The sequence below is a fragment of the Pelodiscus sinensis genome, chromosome 2 (assembly GCF_052426305.1).
Source record: "Pelodiscus sinensis isolate ZL-2025 chromosome 2, ASM5242630v1, whole genome shotgun sequence".
Lineage (NCBI taxonomy): Eukaryota > Metazoa > Chordata > Testudines > Trionychidae > Pelodiscus > Pelodiscus sinensis.
Window position 1 is genome coordinate 246,422,886 of NC_143053.1, and position 25,468 is coordinate 246,448,353.

A 25,468-nucleotide genomic window follows, 5' to 3' on the forward strand; every position below is an offset into this window, starting at 1 on the left:
CATGAGAAAAGTTCTTGTTTTGAAAGTAAAAAGTTTGGTTACTTAAGCTCTCCAGATAACTATATCACAACATAATCATTATATACCTGTATCTTAGAATTGTCCAATCCAGTTCTAATGGGCCAACTGTTCTCCATGCATAAACATATATACACTGAATTCTTTTCTTGCAGGTTTCATTTTCCTCCCCCACTCACCAGCAATGTAGTCACTCACTTATACTATCAAGGACATGAAGGCAAGGGACAGGCATTTCGTTACCATGGTGCTGAGTGTATTACAAATGCCTATATAGAGCTTGATCCGGCTTCCATTCAAATCAAGAGAAAAACTCCCCTTGCTCTGAACGATGCAAGTTCACACACATAGACAGGGAATCAATTCATTCCATCAACACATCAGTAGAAAAGGACTGTACCGAGTCAGGGCTTCTCATCCAGCTCCCAAAGACACACTGCCACAATCACAGTCTCTGAGACCATTTTATTAGCCAAACAAACAAAAACCAAACATGGTCTCTCAGCTCACCCTGGGCTACAAACCCTTGGGGATTTTTTCCTTTTACCTTTCAGGGTCTCACAGCTTCCCCTCCCAGGAGACTCTGGCAGTCTTAGCTCTGACTCACTGATCCTCTCTCTCTCTCAGTGCCCTCTTGTACTGCATTGACTGATCCAGATTATGCTATAAAAGTGAACTGGCCCTACTCTCCTTCTCTAAAGGCCAGTGTTATCCTGTGGTACTTCTCCTCACTTAAGGCCTTGTCCACCCTTACAGCCACCCTTACCATCTGTCCTGCCTCCCCTAGGGTACTGTCTCTAACAGCTCACCTGCTCATCAAGATTGCTCCATCTCCATGCAGAGTCTGTAGCTGTTCCTCCAGCTCACTGACCTTCAGAGTCAGGTGAACGCTCTTTGCTAAGTGGCCCAGTGTTCTACAGTCAGCTGATCTTTTTCTTGACAGATCAACTATAGCTGATGTTCTGTGGCCAATAGTTGTTCAGGCTGTTCTCCAGTCTTCATGCCTGGACCCATAAAACAGGTATCCTCTGGAGCACTGTTTTTGCCCTGATTTCTCATCTGGGCCCCAGCATACTGCTGGGGTATTGTCTGAGTCCCTGCTGTATACTGCTCAGCTTGAGCTTCTACTCTGATCTCCATTGTCTCCATGGGCCTGCCTGGATCCCTAATACACTGATGAGCTCAAGGTTCTGCTTGAGTCCCCATGGTACACTGAACTGATCAGTCTTTGCCATCAGCTTCTGCTCCCTGACCTCCTTTTTGGTCTGGAGCAGGGCTGCTGCTGTTTCCCACTCTCTGCCTCTACCCTAGACTGTGGTAGTTCTTGTTCCAGTCCTAGCAACTAAATCACTAATCTTCTGCCAGGAGGTGATTACATCTTCTAGCTCTCATCAATACATTTTAGCTGATCCTGAGAGGTCTGGAGATGGTCACCTTGTGACGGCGCGTTGGGGTCCCCCGTCTCCTGCACCCCGAAATGGCACAAACAGACTGCACCAGCCGGTGGAATAGAGGAAGTTTATTGCCTCTCCAGGATACAGCACAGCACAGATGTAATCTGGTCACAGAGCTGGGCTAGGATGCCTCAGGCCCCCTTGAGTTGGGGGGAGACTGGGCCCCTAAACTCCAGCTCCTCTCCCTAGGCTGTCTCCTCCATGCTCACAGACAGCCAGCCACCAACTAACTCACTTCCAGCCCTGCCCCCCAGCCAGGGCAGCATTCCACCTTCCTTTGTTCCTCTCCATGGGGGGTGTCTGGCCATCCTGTTTTGCTGGGTCGTGGTCCCCACGGCAGCCAGTGGGGGTTACCCCAGAGCCAGCAGCATAGAAACCAGCCAGGTACCCCCACTACGTCACACATCTCTACATAAGTTTCCAGTTCCCTCCACTCCTTTTTCAATCAAGGGTACATCCTTCCCCATCATAGGTGGTGGTTTGACTTCCCTGCCAGGAAATCCCAATCTCTCCCTAAGATAATTGGACATAGTAGATTCTTGACTACTCTGATATGTAGCCTACCTCGCTGTCAATAGTCCATCCAATCTTTTCCATCCGTGTGCAAATATTTGTCCACACATGTGCAGAATACATTTTTTATGTACGACGAGCCATGTGCAAATGTGCACTACCATGATTTAAAAAAACCCTAGCTGTGCAGATCTGCTAATCTGCTGGGTGACATCTGAATTTCTTCTGAGTGGCTGCACAAGTGCACAGTTTACTGGAAACACAGTGTGGGGTAGATGCATTTCTTGTCATGATTGCATGAGATTGCATAGTGAGGAGATTTTGGTCTATCTTCCCTGACAACACCTATTGTTCCATACAGGGGTCCACTTGCAACCAGAGACCACAAATCCTACTGACCATCCTCCGGCCTGTCTGATACCATGTATAGCTGAGCCCCAGTGCCTTTCAGATAGGGATGTTAAATAGTGGTTAATTGAATAGTTGATTAACCTCATGAATTCTTATTGGTTACTAGACTGACTATTCAATAGTCCCTGGGGGTGGGACCAGCAGCCAGTGCACTCCAGCCCCACCCCAGAGAAGCTCCTTGCCACTCTATGCTGCTGCCTTTGTATCAGCGTATAAACCTTCCTGGGTTGAGTTGGAGTGCCAGGAGTCCCTCCTGGGATAAGAAGTTCCCTACCCTCTTTTAAAGGCTGAGCCAAACTATAAGCAATCTCTCCTTGGGTCAGAAGTTTACAGCCCTTCTCTTGGGGCAGGGTTGTAATTCCTGCCAGCTGCAGGCTTTGGCCAGCTTCTCTCCAGCTGGCCCCCATTTCATACTTGGCCCCCTTTCCTTGGAACACTCAGCACATGGATGTGAGCCCGCATCTCCTCCTGCCTGTTCTGAAGGAGCAGGAAGCATATTCACTGCCCCTGTCCATTCCAGGGCTTGTCCTGCTTAGCCAGAAGAGAAGGGATCCCTGCCCCACCCTGTACTACAGGGTTCTTGATCTTGAGCCCTTAAACAGATACTAATCTGGGTTTCCCCCACCAATTGCTAACTCACTAGGACCACTTCCTCTCTCCCTGCTCCAGTGTCAGCCACTTTCTAGACCTTCCTTGGTCTAATGCTTAAAGAACCACTATATCTCATTACATTAGTATAAAGAGATTTCAGAGACCACTAGAGGGGACTATAGTTTGGGTCTTCTCCCTTTTATTCCCCAATTATTAAATTCAGTGATAGCAGAGACCAATGATCCTTGCCAAAGAACAACATGAAAAATTATGACCTATTGAAACACGCATACAATCAAGGGTCTCTAATCCATTGCAGATCTCAAACTGCTTTCCATTTAAACTAGAGAAACCACCAATCCCATCCTTTCTGATATTTTCAGAACTGCTAAGACTAAAATCATTGGGAGTTTCTGTGAGGGCTAAAGAAGGACTTGACATGTAACAAGTATCAGAGGGGTAGCCGTGTTACTCTGAATCTGCAAAAGCGACGAGGAGTCCTGTGGCACCTTATAGACTAACTGAAGTGTAGGAGCATAAGCTTTCGAAGGCAAAGACCCACTTCGTCAGAGACATGCATCTGACGAAGTGGGTCTTTGCCCACGAAAGCTTATGCTCCTACACTTCAGTTAGTCTATAAGGTGCCACAGGACTCCTCGTCGCTTTTGACATGTAACAATTCATCACACCTCCAACTCTAACTTCCTGCACCAGGTTTATTATGTTCTCCAATCTTCCACTGTGTGAAAATGCAAAATAGCAGGGGCCTTCTTTAAGTGGTCTTGGGTAGTGGCTATTACTTGAAAGTTGTTGTTTTGGGAGGGGTGGGCGTAGTCCTGGAATTGAAAGTTATTAGTCTAGAGAGAGAGGTATTTCAATTTGAACATATTCATACATCATATCCCCTCTTGTTAAAAGGGAAGAGGCCAGCATCAGACATACTTCATGGTTATATTTTAGGGAAGTTAGCTATCAGGAAATTGAATAGTCGTGTAACCACATGAAATCTTTGTGGTTACATGACTATTCAATAATCCCAGGGGTGGGACCAGCAGCCAGTGCACTCCAACCACACTCCTGAGGAGCCCCCTGCCACCTTACACTGCTTCCTCTGAATCAGAGGCAGCAGTGCAGGGTGGCAGGGGGAGCCAGTTCACAATGGGAGTTGGTTTAAAAAACAGCTCCCCATGCAAACCAGCTGCCTGCTGTCCCGACTGCTATCTCTGATACAGTGGCAGCAGCGTGGGGTGGCAACAGCCTCTATCTAAGGGGGGGGTCTGAGCTCCGCAAATACAGAGGCTGCTGCGTAGGATGTGTGTAGTCTAGAAGGTTAACTGATAAACCTAAGCTTAATGGTTAATTGTATAGTTAATTACACGTAGACTTCCCTATTGTATTTATTGATGTGAAAGGGAAAAAAATGAAATTCAAAAGTCATTCAGGTGGTAGAGAAGCTCCCTTTTTGATCCTGTGAATCTCACTACCTCAACTCTCCTGTTATAAAGACTGTTTCAGATTGTATTTGTTTTTAAGGGGAGATTTTTGAAGCATCCAACAAAGTTAGGCACCCAAACAACTCCAGTTTGTTGTTCTGAAGAGCTCCCCTTTTGGAGGAAAAGTTGCAGATTGAATTTATGAGATTTTATGGTCAACACCCAAGCTCTTTTCCAACATTCCAGAAGTCATAGGAATGTTACACGTGCAAACTTCTTACCTTTTTTTTTAACATTGAACTAGTAGTGTGGGAAGAGAAGGTACATGAATTAGGCATTGTTCTATACTATAAAATTATGTAAAGATGTAAGATAAGGAGTCATTTTGAAAATATTAGTGTGCCATAGTCCTGGCCATCTGACAAAGTATCAAAGCTGCTCACTAGGCAGAGAATTCTTCTTCTCACAATCCAAGTCCTTCCAAATTTGCAGAAAAGTAAAGACGAATAAAAAGAAGTAGCTGAAATGCTCAAGCCCTTGAAAAGATCAAGATTAGAAAAAGTACAGTATTAGAAAATGTTCTGGCTGTGTCTGAAAGTATTAACATTGAAGATGGAGCTCCTGAAACAAAACTGGAAATTATATCATTGTGGTCCTAGAGACTACAGCTATCATGCTATTGCATATTCTTGAGAAAGTCCATACAGAAAAGGCTGTACTGTGTAGAAATGCTGGAAAAAATATTTGGCTGTGGCAGGCAACCAACATTCATTACAGTGTTACGACAGTGAACCAACCCTTCATCTTGCACTAAACCTATTAAAAAAATCTCAGTGACTATAAATGTGTCCCTTGAAGCAAATTATGGAAGCCATTATAGAAAGAGACTGGTTTCAAGCCAGCTTTTTTCAGTTTAATGAATTCTTTTCAAGGAAATGTGAAAGCTGCATTGAGACCACTGGTGAACATACCCATAATCTGGTAAGACTTTATTATGGGTTCAGGTTATCGTGATCTATTTTCTCTATTCCTGGAGAGGAGCTGAAATTTGCCATGGAAATGCTATAGTTCTTGTTTGAGTGGCATCCCTGTGGGTGCTCCACTTCAGGTATGCCTTGAGCCCTTGACCAGAGATTCAGTTACAAGTGTCTGTTTGGCCTGGGCAAGCACCATATGCCTTGTCATGCTAGGGATGAGAAGGACTAGTGGACTATCCATTAAGCAAATGTTTATTGGATAGTCAACAAGCTTGTCCACTAGTTGCTTCCCCTCCCCCCCCCCGCGCCTTGCTGCCTCTATTAGAAAGAGGCAGCAAGGGGGGGGAGGAGAGAAGGGGGTACTTCAAAGCGGCAGTGCCGCATGGAGCTTGGGGCCAGACTCCCCAGCTGATCCCGGGCTGCATATGGTGCTGCCACTTTGAAACACCGGAACGAGCCTGACACTGGGCTCCCACAGCGGCGTTTCAAAGCGGCAGCACCGCATGGAGCCCAGGGTCAGCAGGCAGACCCCAGCTGACCCCGGGCTCCACGTGGCACTTTCACCTTTAAAGTGCAGCAAAAGCCCTAGGGCTGTTTCTACACTTCAAAGGTGGAGACGCCATATCAACTAGTCGAATAGTCGATGCAAAATACATCAACTATTCAGTTAGTCAACTACCTGCAATTTAACATCCCAACTTCATGCTGGATTCCCAGGCTATATATGAGTTGCAGGTGCACTGCCAGGTCTATCTCCACAGTGGTGGTTATGCACAGGACATCATGGCTGCATCTCTTGAGGTTCCTGAGAGAAGTGCAGAACACTATGGTTGTTAACCACTTTTGGAAACCACAGGATGAGTCTTTGCGCTCTCTAGAAGGATTCCAGGGCAATTTTACAATCCCTGGACTTATCTACACTAACAAATAAGAAAAGATTTGGTAGCTCACAGACTTTCAAGAGATAGCATCCTGCTCAGTTTTCTGGGTTCTTCAGAAGAGGGGTTCTGATTCACCATTCCTTGGGAGATTTTTTTTCCTATCTTGGAAGATGGGAACTATCAATTTCCTGCAATGTCACTGATGCTAAGGATGAGGAACAAGATTGGGTAGGACAGAGTTATCCTTATAGAGCTGAGCTGGCCAAGCCAAGTTTGGTACCTTTACTTACTTCACCTGTGTCCAACTACAGTTCAAGCTCCCAATAATTTTTCATTTCCTCCACATGCTTCATTTCTCCTTAACAGTTCTCGACCTCAGGGCATGATTCCTCAATAATTTACAGGGTTAAAAACTTGCTGCTGTACTGAATAGCAAGAAGATCAATCCACACTACTTGGCTGTAGAAATGGAAGAGATTTTTCTATTGCTGCTGGCTGCCTCATTCAATGCCAATTTCAATCATCCTGGATTATTTAATAACTGAGTTCCATACCAGGTAAGGCTTCATAGTTAAATGTAAATACAGTAGAACCTCAGAGTTATGAGCCCCACAGTTACAAACTGACTGGTCAACCACAGGCCTCCTTGGAATCAGAAGTACACAATCAAGCAGCTGCAGAGACACACACACCGAAAAACAAAAATAGCAAATACAGTACAGTACTGCGTTAAATGTAAACTACCAAAAAGGGGAAAGTTTTAAAAAATGATAAAGTAAGGAAACTGTGTCTGTGCTGGTTTCATTTAAATTAAGATGATAAAAAGCTGCATTTTTTTCTGCATACTAAGATTTCATAGCTTTATTAAGTCAATGTTATGTTGTAAACTTTTAAAAGAACATCCAAAATGTTTTGTTCAGAGTTACAAACAACCTCCATTCCCCAAGTATTTGTAACTTTGAAGTTCTAGGCTACGTCTACACTGCCCTCTCCTGTGCAAGAAAATATGCAAATGAGGCAAAGCGGTGACTATCGCTGTGCCTCATTTGCATACTTACTGAGCCACCATGTTGAGCAAAGGGCTTTTGCGCAAAAAGGAGCCATCTACACCACTCCTTTTTGTGCAAAAACCCCCTCTTGCCCAAGAGCCGTTCTTCCTGAAAAAAAGTGGTAGAACGGCTCTTGCGCAAGAGGGGGGTTTTGAGCAAATAGGAGCTGTGTAGACGGCTCCTTTTTGAGCAAAAGTCCCTTGTGCAAAATGGTGGCTCATTAAGTATGCAAATGAGGCACGGTGATATTCACCGCTTTGCCTCATTTGCATATTTTCTTGTGCAAGAGAGGGCAGTGTAGATGTAGCCCCGGTGTAAAGCTCAGTACTGAAGAGATAGCCAGTGTAGCAGATGGAGTTCAGGTGTCATATGCTAGAATTGACCAAATCTACTCAAAAGGCCACTGCATTCCACATCTAAAGCTCCCAGAGGATGCTCAGAGCTTGCCTTAATTAGAGCATAATTCATCATAGAGATGACAAAGTTATAGATAGCCCAGTTGTTAAAGCACTCGCCCCCAAGAGGTAGGAAAGTCCTATTTAAGTCCTCTTCCCACTCAGGAAGATAGGGCAAATTAAATTTGAGATTCAGACTCCCATGTCTTAGATGAGTGCTCTAACCACATAGCTATACTAACAGAGTGGGTGCTGTCACTTCCTCCATCCATTTTGTGCAGAGCAAGACAGACACATAACTCATTCCTGCAAGAAATAGCTTAGTTGCCTAATGTACCTGACGCTAGGCAGCAGGTTCCTCCTGGCTGTGGATCACTAAGCACATACAGAGGCCTCCCTCCAACACAGACTTATGCACATAACTATGACCTAACCCATGGCCTAACTTAGATGGTTTCCACCTAGTATTGCTGGCTTTAGTAGATTCCCTTCTAAGGCATCTGTCTCTCCCCATTTTTTGCATGGGTAGCCAGAATATCTGAATCAGACTTTGTGGATCACTATGATGATCCTGTGAGCTTCTAGGCCCCTAAAAGTTAGATGCCATGAAAGTGAATATTACTGTACCTAATCCTCTTTGGGTGTGTCTACACTGCAGTTAGACACCCACACCTGGCCTGTGTCAAAAGAGCCAGGCTCACAGGGCACAAGAGAAGGTGATGTTTAATTGCCCTCTCATCTCATCTACACTGCAGTTGAACAACCCCTTAGCTCAAGCCCAAGACAGCTGGTACAGGTAAGACGTGGATTTTTAATTGCAGTGTAGACATACTCTCTGTGGATGTGGGTTTCAGTGCTAATATGGAATTATGGAAGCATTATTTGCAACTCTAGAGTTGAGGATGCAATGAGTTTTTCACTGAAGAGAAATTCAGCTTTGTTTTATATGAATATTATAGTATATCCTCCCCAAATGTTCAGAATTAATGAAGAACTATTATTTTGAGAACTTAAAAGTAAATCTGATAATTAGTATAAATTAAAGTTCATTAAAAAATGGATCCTAAAGAAATTTAGCACTTACTCTCAGACCACTAGTGTCACAAGTGGTCTTAATAAAGAATACAGACACTTCAATTGACATATTGTTAAACCTTATTGAAATCCTGTATGCTGGCTGCACTTGTTGCAATTAGGCTGTAATTAAGTAATTAAGTAATTAATAATTGTATCTAACAGATTGGGCCAGGTTAATAACTCAGATCACTCTTAAATAGTACCGTAGTGGTATCAGAGGTAACTCAACCAAGTTACAGCTGTTCTCCTCCAGCTCATTTGCATGCTTAATTTTTATTGGTTGGATGAGTCACTAGTATTACTGGACTGTATACATATAAACTGTGAATCTAAATGTGAAGAGTTCTCACTGGTAGATTAATATGATGGCCAACTCTCTGGACTGGATGCCATTTACTGCAATGGCATACAGTCTGTCTGGTCTGGGAGAGCTGGCAATCCTAGTAATTGAAGTGGCCTCACCTGTCACTGGACTTTTAATTCCATGGTTGAGTACTAGCTAGTTAAAAGCCAGGTTCATTAGCATGGCCTAGCACTTGCTTTGTGCTACTCCACTGATGCCAAGCAGCTGTAAACCTACTTTAACTGGCCATCGCACCAGTGATAATAAGCAGCCGGAGCATACTAGAGAATACTGAATTACAAGATAAATATTTAAATTGATGTAAGGTTAATGCTACATCTCTTCAACTCATTAGGTACTGTGATTAGCAAGATAGCTGGATCTGATGGAGTTTCTTGTTTAATGTTCATTTATAAAAAGTTTAATAGTTTTATTTAAAAACAAGGGATTTTCTCCATGAAAATATTAAGCTGGAGTTAAAGGGGCTGGGAAGTAAGAGAATGGTGTTATAATCCACACAGATACATTATAAAGATTAATCTACAAGATATACAAATATGGTATAGTACCAAAATGCACAGCTAAGGCATCCAAACAACCATAACTTTGTCCTGTAGTGACACCAAGCCATAGGATACCGTTAAGGTTAAGGCATTTTAGTGTTTGCAATTCCAGAGTAAACTGATTTGTAAAGTTAATATAATTTTTTATGACAAAGTCCCAATAATTTCTACAGAATTTGATCCTATGACTCTAGTGCTGATGCCATGGGGCCCACTGTGATTAAAACATGCCCTTTCTTTTAAAAAACCCTGTTACAAAGGCTAAAGAAAGAAATGCACTGTCATCTTTGTTTTCTTGCTGTGAGTGGTGTGGGGGAGACTTTGAGGTTAGGCTCCTGGACTTAATTTTTTTTTTTACCACAGACATAGAAAACAAGGTTGGCTAACCACAGTGACTTGACTTACAGAGTTGGTAATACTGGAAAATAGAATGAGACTTGAAATCTCAGGGATCTCAGGCTGGTTAGGTATCCTTGAAAAATCTGGAATCAGAATCTTGTCTGATTTTCTCAGTAAATATCTATCTAAAATTCCAGAACAGGAAACTGCACAATCATCTTTGAATTTTGTTTCAGCCCTGTAATATAGCAGCAGCAGCCTGCCCCTTTCAGGACTAAGAAGCTAGCCAGGTCTGTTCAATTAGCCCTGCCACCCCAGGACTGGATGTTAGAATGAGGGGGGTGCTAGAGGAGAACAATTAATCTGAGCAGTGAGGGAAGAGGCTCCAAGAAAGCTGTCCTGGCAGGCTGGTGTTCCTGAAGATAAGTAAGAGCTACAGGGAAGCTCAAGACGGGTGACAATCTGAGGCCTAAAGAAGAGCAGAAGACATTCCAGTGGCGTTTAATTTTACTTGTAGCTCCGAGTGCTATTGAGAGACTCTCAGGAGAGAAGCCTTGGGACCTGCTATTCTGGAAAGAGGAGCACAATTCTGTTGAGCACTGTTTCATTTGGATAGAACTTACGGTTGGCCCAGGGGGAAGGGACAATGAAGAGTCATAGAATCCTAGGGTTGGAAGAGACCTCAGAAGGTCATCAAATCCAGCCCCCTGCCCAAAGCAGGACCAATCCCAATAAATCAACCCAGTCAGGGCTTTGTCAAGTGGAGACTTAAAAACCTCTAGAGATGGAGATTTCACCCCTTCCCTAGGTAACCCATTCCAGTACTTCACCACCCTCCTAGTGAAATAGTTTTTCCTAATATCCAACTTAGACCTCCCCCCCCATACACACACCCCGGCACTGCAATGTGAGACCATTGCTCCTCATTGTGTCATCTGTCACCACTGAGAACAGCCTCTCTCCATCCTCTTTGGAACCCCCTTCAGGTATTTGAAGGCTGCTAACAAATCCTCCCCCTCATCCACTCTTCTCTTCTGTAGACTAAATAAACGCAAATCCCTTGGCCTCTCTTCATAAGTCAGGTGCTTCTACTCATTTCTGTTGCTCTCCATTGGAATCTTTCCAATGTGTTCACATCCTTTTTTTGTCCAGTCGATGTCAAAAAAAGGGCCTGTCCAGTTACGGATGGCTTGGGATACCCTATAAAGTTTAAACTTGTTCAGATCATGTTTATGCTGCATCCGAGGGTGAGCTATCCTGAGCAGACAGATACTTTCCTGCTAGTTGGGCTCAGGCTAGTATGCTAAAACTAGCAGTGTGGCTATTGTAGCTGCAGGGGAGATTTGGGCTGGCCAGTGGTGAGACCAGCAAAATTAGTCTGGAGAGTCCAAGCTGCCACCAGAACTACATTATCCCCAGTGTTATTTCTAGGGTTCTGGGAGGCTTGCTCCCAGCTGTGATTAGGGTTGCCAGGTGTCCGGTTTTGAACCAGACAGTCCGGTATTTGAGGGTTCTGTCCAGGAAACAAATTGAGAAAATACTGGACATATAAAATGTCCGGTATTTTCTAATTAGGTAAGTTTTATTATTATTAGAACTATCAGTACCTAGTTGCGAACTGCCTGGTTGGTAGACATGCTCATGCTGTGTGAGTGTGTCTACCAGCCAGGCAGTATGCAACCACGCCGCGGGGCCAGGGCTGGATGGAATTCCCAGAGCCGGACTCGCTCATTCTTGCACCTGGATCAGTCTGGCTCCCTGCTGGCCGATTCTCTCCCCCCGCTTGCCCCTCCAGCCCCCTCCCGGCCAGCTCTGCTCCCTGCTGGCCGGTCCCCCCCCCCCCCGATCTCCCCCATCAGCCCCACTGCCCTTGACCAGCCCTGCTTCCCGTCAGCCGGTTCTCCCTCCCTCCTCCTAATCCTTCCCGGCCAGCTCTGCTCCCTGCTGGCCGGTCCCCCCACCCTTCCCTATCTCCCCCATCCAGTCCCGCTACCCTTGACCAGCCCTACTTCCCGCCGTCCGGTTCTCCCTCCCTCCTCCCAATCTCCCCCGGCCAGCTCCGCTCCCCCCGACCGCCTTCTGGCCAGCCCTGCTTCCCGCCACCTGGTTCCCCCCCACCTCCTCCCGGCCAGCCCCTCTCCCCTCCCTGCTGGTCCTCCCGTTCCCCCCCCCCCCCCACCAGCTGAGATCAAGTGAGTCCGGTATTTGTTTTTAACCCACCTGGTAACCCTAGCTATGATATAAGGCCAAAGGGACCCACCTCAGGAGAAAACAAAAGCTGGGAATGCCTGCTACACACTGCTTGACCAGTGACAAACCCACATCAATCTCTCTCCAGACAAGTCTAACTCAGTGGAAATGTGGAAGGACGTCATATCAATTAGACAAGATGAATATAAGAGACTATACCAACTTTGGGATTGTTCATATAAGATACTAAAACACAGTTTAAGTTGATTCTGAAATGAGAGCCAAAGATCTGTGTATTTTGCTATCTTTCACAGATTACACAGGAAGAGGAGAGTAAATACTCCAGATAATCAGGAACTTTTAAGAGGCCTCCACTTTTATTCATTACTGACCAAGAGTAATGGCCTTTTAAAACTCTTCATATGGTTGAAAGTGAGTTAACATAAAATCTAGTCTCTTTAAATCTATTCCTTACTCATGATAGGAAATACTAGTAGCTGAAAGCCTATGCTGTCACATAGCTGTAATTTGTAAAGCCATGTGTGTTTTTAAAAAGCCCAAACTAGATGAAATCTTAAACTGGCTGGTGACAGACCATGAATCCCAGTGATGACTGAAACTGGTGATATTCTAAACAATAAAGGGTTTTCAACCATTCTGGTAGCTGTTTCCATTGATGTACACGGATTCTGACATTTTAGGCTTTAGAGTGACATTCCTGGAATCTTATTATATAGATTGTTCAGTATTCATCTTCTACCAGTGTCAGCCTAGCAACAGAGTGATATTGTATAAGGGTTCCAATTTCTAACATACTGCTACTGGTTGCAATCAGCATGACAAAAAAGCTAGGGTGTATGAAATCATGGATCCATTGCAATAAATGGCAAAATTCCCTTTTACTTCACTGGGGCTAGGATTTCAAATTGGGTCTTTTGTGCTGTCCTTGACAGTAGAAGTCACAGTCAGTTTATAAAGGAGTCAAGTATGCTGTGAAAGGGTAGGTTCCCTGTCTGGCAACTGGAGGAACCCATATGTCAGTTTCCTTTGTGGGAAACAACTAGATTTCCAAAGCATAGCCTTCTCTCATGAGATCTTGTTTAATAAAGTCTCATTAACACATACGTATCTCCTGATGTTTATGTAAGGAATCCCTTCCCTTCCATCTCTTTAAAGTTGTTTCCAAAAATCTATAAGTAACTTCAGTGGCTCATACATAGCAGAAGTCTGACTGAAAAGGAATAATTGGGCAGATCCTCAGCTACTGTGAATTTCATAGTACTGTTCATTTCATTAAAGTTATAATAATTTGTGTCAGCTGAGGATCCTCTCCACCATCTCACTCCTTGGAGCAGAAGTTGATGCCACTGAGTAATTGGATAAGCCTGAAGGAAAAGAGCAGAAGAGAAACAATAGTTGGAGAGGGAGGGGAAATCAAAAGAGTTTTGAGAGTAAGGGAGACAGTGCTATGTTTGAAGGAAGAAGCAGAGAAAAAGAACTTAGGAAGAGGAATAGAACAAAGAAGGGAGTTAGGCAGGTCAGGCTGGATCAACATTTCCAAGTGAAGCCCCAGGTTTGAAAGTATAAACTTCCTTTTACCTATTCTACTGAGGTGAAGAGAGGGAGCTCTTGCCTTCCTCCTGAAAAGCAGGATGAGAAAGAAATTAGAGTGGATTAAGCAGGATTCTAGGCCATTCGCCCTTTCACTGTGGAACAATCTGTTTTCTTTTAGCCTAGTAGATCATCAGTTGATCCCACAGCAAGAGCAGGGTTTAGTGTCTTCTCCTACACACTATATCCATCCCCGCCAGAGAATATATCAGATTTCAAACTGCCTTGTATTCAATAGTTAATGCAGAGACCAAGAGGGCACTCTTCTAGACCAGCTGCTGGGGGTGTTTAATAGCCATACACAGACTACAGTATCTCCACTGCTCTCTTCAGGGAAAGGATAATTTCTGTGATGCTTATAGTGGCTACTGACCCAAGGAATAAGAGTGCTGAGTTCTGTCCCAAAAGTTCAATTCACACTACCAAGTGGTGGGGTTGGTCTTTGCCAAGACATTTTTGGAGGAATTATAAAAATCCGCCTTACAAAAAGGAATTATACATGTGGTGCTTAGGCAAAACAGTCATTCCATTTATAAATATAATTACTTTTGCCATTCCAGCATGAAAAAGAATTTACCAGTAAGGTATACAGAGCAAGTCATTTGTATAGACACTATATAAATGGAGAATAGAGCCAGCTGAAACTAGGGAAACAAAAATCCATGAAGAAATGAAAAAGTAAAATTAATATGTTGTGATGTTAAGTGGTACCTACTTCAGTGCTTTCCTTCCAATGGATATACAGCCCTTTCTTTTGTTATGTTTTTATGTTAATCCATCACTTATGCTCTTTAAGGAAATCCCATATTTCCCTCTTCCCCTCATGGATGTTGAAGGCCTTTAACACATGAAACAGGTACTTTTTTGCAGAGCACAGTGGGACAGAATGTGGTTTACAGATGTTCCTTCTGCCTCATTGTACAGGAGCTTGGGGAAAAACAGGATAGGGGACAGCCAAAGAAGTGATGAAATCAAACTCTCAGATCTTCATGGGGGGAGTAGCAGCATATGTGGGGAGGGGGGAGAGGATTCTGATTGCCCCTTCGATATTTCCACACGCTCTTCTGCACACTGCCTATTACACAGGCTGTTTCTGGACCATTACTGCATGTGTTTTAAGATGTATTAGGAACATTTATAAATATATATCTAACACGATTTTTAAAGATACTATTGATTTATCACGTCTATTTTTGTATAGAGCTGTAAGATACCAGGCTGGTTAACACAGCACAGGAACCCAAGATATTAATAACATAGCTATATTTTTTTTTCTTTAAACAAAAACAATCTTAATGTATGGTTTTAGGCTGTATAAGAATACGGACATTCCTCAGTGGAAACAGGTGATAGTAATCCTGAGTGTGTGCTAGTAAAAACACAAATCCTTGCATCTTATTTTCCTCCTTCATATCAGGCCTCTCAGATCAATTAAATAGAGGCAAATTGCTTATCCTAACTCTTTTGATCATGTAGATTTGCTGCTTTGAGAGGGGATGGGTACAGCCAGATTCCCAATTAGGCACAGTAGGCACAAACTTAGTGGCACTAGCATTCAAGGGACACAAAAAAGTAAAAAGAGAGTCAAAAGTTTCTTTTTCTGTTTTTTGTTTAAACAGAAAACACAAAGGTCAGCTGTAGGTGGGTGGAGGGGAGCACTGGAGATGTGCATAGGGGCAGGTAACATATAAATGTGGCCCTGAAGATGGGGAAGATGCAATAAATCACAAGCATACATTATAACCATGTCATACATTAAACTACCATGTTTCTGATAGAAAATTATTATGGTAATAAAGTTGCTTTGAAAATTTGACATGTAAATTTATCAGGACAAACACAAAAATCTACTTTCTCTTTTAGATGGTGATTAATGATAATGAAAAACTAATTACATTTTACTTTCACATCCAAATGATTTGAAAAATTGAAAGTATGAATTAATATTGTAAGTATGAATTAATAACTAAAGACATGGAGTAGAACTGATAAACATTGATATTCACTTATTTTGAAAAACAATAATCTATTCAGGCTTTATAATGTCATTTTAATAATAGTTATTGTAATTGTACTGTCTCAAAAGAAGAATTTCTAACTTTGCTGAGGAACTGAAAAGTTGTTTATTACAGACATATTGGCACAAATAGCAAGTCTTTGCTATTAAAAGCAGATGGTGTGAAAGTTGCACAGTGATACTTGAACAAGTGTACTGTGTACAGGGTATAGATTGCAATTTAAGTTTTAGATAATGCAAATTTTGCTGGCTCAAGTGGAAATATATTGCTTTCTATCAAAGTAGTTAGCTGATACAAAGTGAATGTATTTATTGTACTTACTGGCTACAGCTGTCAAACACTGTCAACATGGTCCGTGTCACATGCTTTTTGTTTTTGTTGTTTCTTTGGTTTAGCAAACATAAAGAGGTGCTTGCAATTCATCATTTGATAATGGACGTTTACATGATGCGATAGCCCTGCTTTATCTTTAAAAAGAGCCCCGCAAAAAGACGGAAAGAGAGAGAAAGACAGGAGGCTCATGAGGGTTTCCAGTGAACACTTGCAAACACCCATCGCAGCTCCTACTACAGTGTATTGCTTTCGACGCACCACCTCAATCTTGATCCTTCCACACAAAGTAGTGCCTCTGTCATATTTCAGCTTCTGCAAATATAAGGGACACCTTATGGAAACTGCGAAAAAAAAAAATTGTCCCAGCGAGTAGACACACCGATCGCGTATGGCTCTGAGGGTCTCTGATCACAGATTGCTACGGGGGGGAGGGGTGGAAAGGCGCACAAAACTGCCAGAATAAATGACAGCCCGTCCCCCTCCCCCCCAACCTCCGACACTTTCACAAACACGAATCCAACTAGATAAGATCGAGCTTAGCCACCGAACCGAGGGGCAGAATTCAGGGCTCTGCGCTGCCATGATCTCTCCCCCACCCCCATTCACCCTTCCCCCTGCCTGCAAGAAACCAAGGCTTCCCACCCAGCTGCCATTGATTCGAAGGGAACCCTGTTCCGAGCAGCAGGGCGGGTGAGTGAGAAGAGTTGGAAAGCTACAGATCCCTCTGCTCTTGCCCCGCTTCTCTCCCCTACCCGTTCAAACCCTCTCCTTCCGCCCACACGGCCGGGGGAACGGGCCAAGGAAGGAAAACGACAGAAAAAAATGTGCGGGACTGGGAAAGGCTGCCTGGAGGCTCCTTTTTCTGGGAATCATTCGGTGGTTGGCTCCCCAAGCTAAAGGAGAGACGTTTACACACGACAAATTCTGTCTGAATATTAGACCAAGACTTTGCCCTGCCCAGTGCCACGCGGGGGAGGGGAACCCCTGGCTGGGAGAGAAGCTTGACCTAGTTTGCCTAAAGTGGATTTGACAGGTTGGTAGTTAGCTCAGCTCCCCCTTCCTGGTACCTCTCGCTGAGCTGCAAGGCTGGCAGCCCCCACTACTCCAGATTTCCTCTGTGTACCCTTTACAGAGCTCGCTCCCTCTCCACCCTTTCCTCCTTGGTTTCCATCTCTTCTTTCCCTGACTTGTTCCTAAATCCAGTAAACAATTAAGAAGTCCTTTGAAATCTGCCCCCAGAGCAACACAGGGGTTTAAAAAAATCCCCCCAAATCTGAAGAGCCATATAAGAGTTTTTCTATAAAACTCATCACTGGTAAACAAAAGCAAATCTATCCTCTTAGGAAGCTTTTCATGGCTTAAGGACAAAAATTATATTATAAGGGTAATGTTTGCTCTGTTGTAATTAAGGCTGTCAGGATTTTCATTAAAAATCATGTTTTCATCAAGGGTCTGTGACTTGCAAAAAGTATTTGCTAGAGGCTGGAATATAACATAGATCACAGACAGATTATATGTAACATTGCATATTTCAGCAGTCTTAACTAAGGAGACTGTGCTTCCGTAATGTATATAGAGAAAATTGTTCTGAGTTAACAAGTAAAAAGCTACATTCTGGCTGGACCCTAAGAACAGGGGTCATGACCCCATAAATGTACTTGCTGAAGGAGAACAAAATGTTGCTTGTAAACATGTGGTATCCTCCTCCCTGGCAGCCCTGCAAGTGACCCCTTGCCTCAGTTTTCCTCTTGGCTAAACCAAAGGGCTCCCCTTCAGGCTCTTACTGAAAGAATATCCCTCCTGAGAGCCAATTTATTACAAAAATATTGTGTGAATAGTCTATAATAGAATTCCCAAAACATAGTGCATATCACCATAATCCTTGTTCTCACCATACCACAGTATCATCTACTAGAGCTAGACTCCTTCAGTGTGCAGCCAGGACCCCAGCCTTTCCTACTAAAGTACAACTCACTCAGCTGGGAGCACACCCTGCAGCCCCAGCTCTCTCACTGTTCCTTAAGATCATTCTCTCACAAGAGACATCAGCAGTTCAGAACATCTGTTGCTCCCCCCTTCCTTCAACCCTCTCTGGCCCTTAGTGCTAACTCTCTGGCTTAGAGGCAACAGGTATCTCCCTCAGCTGCTGCCTCCTCTTTCAGCTCTCTCCAGGCCTGATTCTAGACAGCAAATTCCTCTTCTGCTATCAACCTTCTCTCCCCAACCCATTCTGTCTCTATGAACTCTCAACTCCTGACTCACATTTTAGAAACCACAGGTCCTGCCCAGACTTCTTAATTGTCTTAATTGATAGCACCTGGACTGAAACAGGAACCTTGAGCCTAGTTTCATATAAGGGGCTAGCTAGCCTGTTAAACTGCTCTTCTTACCCACAGATGTAGTTCCATTGATGTGAAAACTAAAAGATAAGCAGCATTTGCTCTTAATCTACACCAACTTTCTGGGCTGACACCAGCTCTGTGCACAGTCTGCTGAAAGACCTATGGGTAGAGGCTATTGCCTGGCCAATATATGGCCAATATAATATATGCCCATTAATAGGCAGATTGCACCCATTTCTCAATGGACATGTCCAAGCTCTTCCTTCCTATGAAGTTGGAGAGTCATGCCTTCAACTTTACCTCACTGTACAGTATGTGAGGGAGATTGCCACTCCTGAGCCATTGTTTTTAGGGGATAATCTCAGGCAGTGTCCCAGACTGAGGTGTCATTAGAGGAAGTTTTGGAACAAACTGAAAAATTAAACAATAATAAGTCATGAGGATGGAATGATATTTACCCAAAAGTTCTGAAGAAACTCAGCTATGAAATTGCAGAACTACTAACTGTGGTATGTAACTTATCATTTAAGTAAGTCTCTGTACCAGATGATTGGAGGATAGCTAATGTATTGACTATTTTTTTTAAAAGACTCTGGAGGTGATCCTGCTAATTACTGGCAGGTAATCCTAACTTCAATCCCAGGTAAATTGGTTGAAACTATAGCAAAGAATGGAATTATTAGACAGATAGATAAACACAATATGATGGGGAAACAATGATGTGGACAAGGGCGATCCAATTAATATTGCTTACTCGGACTTTTAGAAGGTTTTTATGCAAAATAAGCAGTCATGGGATAAGAAGGAAGTCTCTCTTGAGGATCCATATCTGGTTAAAAATAGGGAACAAAGGGTAGCAATAAATGGGCCATTTTTACAATGGAGGGTAAAGTACCCAGGACTCCCAAGGATCTGTATTGGGACCTATGCTGTTCAATGTATTAATAAGTGATCTGGAAAAGTGGATGATCAGCGAGGTGGAGATAGTTAAGTCTCATCACTCCATCTCAAAAAAGATACATTAACATTGGAAAAGGTGTAGAGAAGATCAATGAAAATGAGTATAAATATGGAACAGCCTCCATAAGAAGAGAGATTAAAAATGATGGGAGGTGGGTTTTCTCTTAGAAAAGAGATGAGAGGAGTTATGATAGAAGTCTATAAAATCATGAACAGGATGGAGAAAGTGAATAAGGAAGTATTATTTACTCCTTCACATAACGCAGGAACTGGAGTCACTCAATCAAATTAATAGGCAACAAATTTAAAACAAACAAAAGGTACTACTTCTCCAAACAATGCATAGTCTGTAGAACTCATTTCTAGGGGTGATATGAAACCCAGAAGTATAACTGGTTAAAAAAAGAATTAGATACATTTATGGAAGATAGGTCCATCAATGGCTATTAGCCAAAATGGTCAGGGATGCAGTGCCATGCTCCCTGTGTCCTTACACCACCAACTGCCAGGACACACATTTTCAAACGAGTCAGGAAAATCAAAAAGAAAAGCGCTCAGTCCTTTATTTGTGAAAGTGTGCCCTCCTTGGTCCCATCCTTCTCCACAACAGAATGAAAGTCAGAATAAACTTCAATGCTTAACATTCAAATTCTCTCTCTCTCTCACCCTCTCTCAATAGAATCGCATGCATTAGGTTCTGCCAAAGGTTTCTTTATAAAAAGAGATTATATAAACTGATAGTTTTAAGAAATGATGGGGATTGAGTTGTTTTCGCAATCTTAGTCTTTCAGGGGAACTATTCACATATATCATTAATTACATGTCTAATTAAGCATTTATAGGATTAGGGCCAGTGTTTGGAAGGAATAACATTTATACCACATTTTAATATAGAAAATCAATTAGTTCCAAATAGGAAGATTTAATTGTAAATAATTTGTGCTGTTAATATTTTAAGCATTTTAATGGAGGTAACACATGCAAACTTACAACCATGAAAGATGATGTTGTCTAAAGGAAAATTTTACCTATCATATTGATACAATTATATAGGTGTAGTCATAAAAGTATAGCTCCAGCCCTGCCCCATTTCCTCTGGCCATGAAAATACATTTATTCTGGTGGTTTTTTTAATTATCTTAACCCTCCCACCTACCTCTCTCCCAAAAAAGGCCACTCTTCTACATGGAGTTATTTGTATAACTTTTGTTTTACATTCACACTTTAGTTTATACCAAAAATCTTTCCTGTGTGGACAAAATCTAAAATTCCTAAGGCCTTGTTTAGACTAAGGTATAAAGGGCTGATGTCAACACATGTTAAATACATTTTAAAAGCATAGTGTAGAAAAAGTACTCTGCTTTCAAAATATGCAAAACCGATTAAATGAAAATCCAGTGGGAATACAGCAGGGTCCTATGTGTCTTGGGCCAGGTCTATGTTACAAAAATAGGTTGGTATAACTAACATTCCTCACAAGATTGAAAAATCCACACCCCTGCATGATGCAGTTAAACCAACCGAACCTCCAGTGTACACAGTGCCATATTGATGGGAAGGCTTTTCCTAGCACTATTACCTATTGTGGAGGTGAAGTACCTATGCTGATGAGAAAAGCACTAATACCACTGGTCCACTGCAGTGTTTTCAATGCAGACCTGCCCTTGTTGGGTAAAAAGGTGTGTTTCCATCATCTTATCTCAACTGTGTGAGCTTAACATGAATGAAAAATACTCAGCACTAATTAAGATGCATGTTAGCTGGCCAAGCTCTGGTAGGCTTTCATGTGATCAGTTTTGCAACTGTCAAAGGCATAGTATTTTCCCTACAGGACAATTTTAAATTGTTATTCTGCCTTAAATCCTAGTGTAGGCAATGCCATTGTGACTATTTTTTTTCTGAGAGTCATGCAGACACCTGTCCTGAAGAAACCAAAATTAAACCTTAACTCGTTTTATATTGAAAAGCTTCAGAGGGGTAGCCGAGTTAGTCTGCAACTGGAAAAACTTAAAAAACAACGAATAGTCTTGCAGCACCTTAAAGACTAACAAAACAAGTAGCTGGTATCATGAGCTTTCATAGGCACAACTCACTTCTTCATTTTATATTGGTTAGTGAACCATTATTAGATTGATCTGGATTTGAACTAGTAACATGAAGGAGAAAGTGTCTGTGTCCCACTACCAGCAACTTGAGTCATTTTATTCCTTGTTATTTTTGTTGCACAATACTGTTTCTAATGCTATAATAACCCTATAGTATTTACATACTAGTTCTTATTTGTCTTTAATGGTTTCCATAACAAGATCCCATCTTCCTTTCACTCCTGTTTTGGCAGATCTGTGGGCATTAGAATTTTACTCCTAGTTTGTCATTAAGCACATCAAAACAACTTTATATGTGTAAGTCAAAAACTGGAAATGTGCCTCATTTAAATATTCTTGCAGGTGCTCTCAGTTATAGGTTGAAACCAATTCTGCAGGCACTTGAAAACACTTATTTTGAGGGGGCTTGGGAGTTTATAACTTCAGTTGGCATTTTCAAAGGACTCTGACTTGATTGGCACAAATTATTATTAGTAATTATTATTAGTAGTAGTTCTATTTAGTTAAATACAAATGAAAAGCCTTCTTAACATCCATTAAAATGCAGAGTGCTGCTTAGTGTAAGGCTTGGGACATGTCTATAGTTGAAGGTTTTTTCAGTATGGCTGTGTCTAGACTGGCCAGTTTTTCCGGAAAATCAGCCGCTTTTCCGGAAAAACGTGCTGTCTACACTGGTCGCTTGAATTTCCGCAAAAGCACTGACTTCCTACTGTAAGAAATCAGTGCTTTTTGCGGAAATACTATGCTGCTCCCGTTCGGGCAAAAGTCCCTTTTGCCAAAACTTTTGCGCAAAAGAGCCAGTGTAGACAGCTGAGATTTGTTTTCTGCAAATGGTGATTGGGGCTTTTTTGCGCAAAAGCGCGTCTAGATTGGCCACGGATGCTTTTCTGCAAAAAGTGCTTTTGCAGAAAAGCGTCCGTGCCAATCTAGACATGCTTTTCCAAAAATGCTTTTAACGGAAAACTTTTCCGTTAAAAGCATTTCCGGAAAATCATGCCAGTCTACACGTAGCCATATTATAGGTATACCAGTACACTATACTGGTAGATTATGTCTACACTACGAGTTTTTGCAGCAAAAAATATGTTAATGAGGTACTCATTTGCATAAATCACAATCTCATTTGCATATTTTCTGCCAATCCGATTTGGGGGGGGGTTGCACAAAAACAAGCAGTGTGGACGTTTCCTTTTTGCGCAACCCCTTTTCCTGCCAGATCCTTATGTCCCCAAAAAGGAGGCTTACTGATCTGGCAGGAAAAGGAATTTTTGTGCAAAAAACCCCGTCCACGCTGCTTGTTTTTGTGCAAAAAAAGCTTGCATAAATTATGCAAATGAGCTGCAACTATATGCTAACCCACATCTCATTTGCATACTCACTGCCGGCAAAATCGGCAGTGTAGACATAGCCGTAATGTGCTATGCAGCTTATACCAGCAAAACTGCATTTTTTCCTGTATATATGTTCTAGTCCCTCATAATGAAATAAGTTTTACTGGCAAAAGCCCAGTTTTGCTGGAATAGCTAGGTCTACAATAGAGGATTTTGCTGGCATAGCTATGTTGATCATAAATCATGCCCATCTCATCCCTGACAGACACAGTTATCCTGACAAAAAGTTTATAGTATAGACCTGGTCTTCATATAAAATCCTCATGATGACAAGACACTTGAATTGTAAGTCTGTTGGAGTAAACAACTATTTTTGGTTCCGTGTTTATACAGTGCCTTGCACAGTGAAATCCTGGTCTATGACTGGTGCCCTTAAGTGCTATCATAATACAAATACAAAGTTCTAGTAATAGGAGTTTTTACCTCACTGTTGCTAGTTGTGGTAAACCCTGGGCATTATGGTGGTGACCTCAACTAGCTTCATTGAGGTAACCTGAGTGCTTTGTCTCCCCTAGCATCTTACACTATCTCAATGTGAAAAACAATATCTTTTATTTTTGCAAAATTTCTGAAGGTGGCTAGCAGGAATTTTTTAGGGAAGGGGGGAGATGAGCACTTTTTTCCTTTTGTTCTTCATCCGGTCTTTTACGCAGACACTGGTGACAGATCTAGCTTTATCTGCTCCTACTTTGTTAGTGGTCAAGTTGTGTGTAATGGCAGGCTCTCAGGAAATCATGGGTACAGCGTGGGTGGGAAAAGACAACAAATCAGCCAGTGCATGTACACATTTCAAAATGCTAGCTATACTCCTGGGCTACGTCTACACTGGCCCCTTTTCCGGAAGGGGCATGTAAATTTCAAGAGTCGTCGTAGGGAAATCCGCGGGGGATTTAAATATCCCCCGCGGCATTTAAATAAAAATGTCCGCCGCTTTTTTCCGGCTTTTAAAAAAGCCGGAAAAGAGCGTCTAGACTGGCCCCGATCCTCCGGAAAAAGTGCCCTTTTCCGGAGGCTCTTATTCTTACTTCAAAGTAAGAATAAGAGCCTCCGGAAAAGGGCACTTTTTCCGGAGGATCGGGGCCAGTCTAGACGCTCTTTTCCGGCTTTTTTAAAAGCCGGAAAAAAGCGGCGGACATTTTTATTTAAATGCCGCGGGGGATATTTAAATCCCCCGCGGATTTCCCTACGACGACTCTTGAAATTTACATGCCCCTTCCGGAAAAGGGGCCAGTGTAGACGAGCCCCTGTTGTGCCTAGTGTAACAAGCCCATTCTTCTCAATCAGTAGGGGCCCACAAGTAAAATAAAAACCTAAAATAAGGACCACCACATAATGCAGGACTTTACAAGTTGTATTTGAGGTTATTAATTTGGGGTCTTTTGTGAGGCTGAGCACCAAAATTTCTGGTTTCCTCAGCAAAGTTTTTAAACATGCACACAAAATATTTGAGTCACATATATATACACACTCAAACACTAGGATTTTCTTTACCATACATAACATCGGTTTCATGATTCAGCATTTGTGATGTGAATAATTTACTTTCACAAAGGAGAAACAGCACCAGGCTTGCCGGGGAGAAAAGTAAAGGTCACTGTGAAAGAAGAGAGACTGACCATCCCTCAGAGTGGACAGTTAAGGGTTTGCTGTGGTCTTGAAATATTCTAGCAAGCTGCTGAGGAGTTGGCAACAGGGGAGAGGGCTGTGTCAATGAATGAGGGAGAGCGGCACCATCTCCAGAACAGAAACACATTCACCAAAGTCCTTCCTGGCAAAGAGGGGCAGATTTAACACTGCAAAACTGACTCTCTAGGCAGAGAGGTGGGGGGAAGCAGGCGTCTCCTGCCCTCCTCCCAGTCTCCCTACCAGGGCAGCGCGTTTGGGGCGGATCCGGGATGAAAGTCCAGATGTGCGCTGCGCCGCTGGGGTAAATAAGGCAGCTAACCGGCCCGTCCTGCTCAGGTATCAAGCCCCAACGCCCATACATGCGGCATGACGGCATCTCCCCAGGGCGGCTTCCTCGCCCTATGCCCGGACATTAGGGCACCAAGCCGCGGATCTCCTTGGAGCGACTCCAGCGGGCTGCGGGACGCATTAAATCCCGTGTAATAATGAGTCTTAACCCCCGCGCTGAGCCCCAGTGAATCCGGGCGGGCAGGCAGCCAGCTAGGCCCTGCCCCGGGGGGGAGGGGGGAAGCGAGGAGTGAGATTAGCACAAACACCCCCCCCCCCCCGCCTCCCTCAAGCAGCCGCAGCTGTTACAGCCGGAGTTGGCTGGAAACCTTCCACGCTGCCCAGACTTTGTCTCAGAGGGCCAAGCCCTGCTCGCTCCTGTGATGCGAGCTAAGCTCCTAGGCCCTCCTCCCCTCCAGCACTGCTGCGCCTCAGAACATGCCAAAGAGACTCCCGGGGCCCTGCACACTGCGTGCACACAGCCTGACTCAGAGCAAAGCTGCCACATACACACGGGGCGC

At 43.1% G+C, this 25,468-nt stretch overlaps 1 protein-coding gene across 5 annotated transcripts in view; it reads right to left on the minus strand.

The window, feature by feature from the left end:
* LOC142827395 (uncharacterized) overlaps positions 1-25,468 on the minus strand; it is a 35,354-nt gene that overhangs the window by 7,710 nt on the left and 2,176 nt on the right. For 2 of the 5 annotated variants that reach the window (XR_016348986.1, XM_089776787.1), the window contains one exon: positions 16,185-16,508. The exons of the other annotated variants lie outside the window; for them this stretch is intronic. Coding sequence is in view for 1 of the 2 variants with exons in the window: in XM_089776787.1 (XP_089632913.1) it covers positions 16,185-16,213 (29 nt within the window). In the remaining variant the exon portion in view is untranslated. The remainder of the gene's footprint in view (positions 1-16,184; positions 16,509-25,468) is intronic. 5 annotated transcript variants of the gene reach the window in all.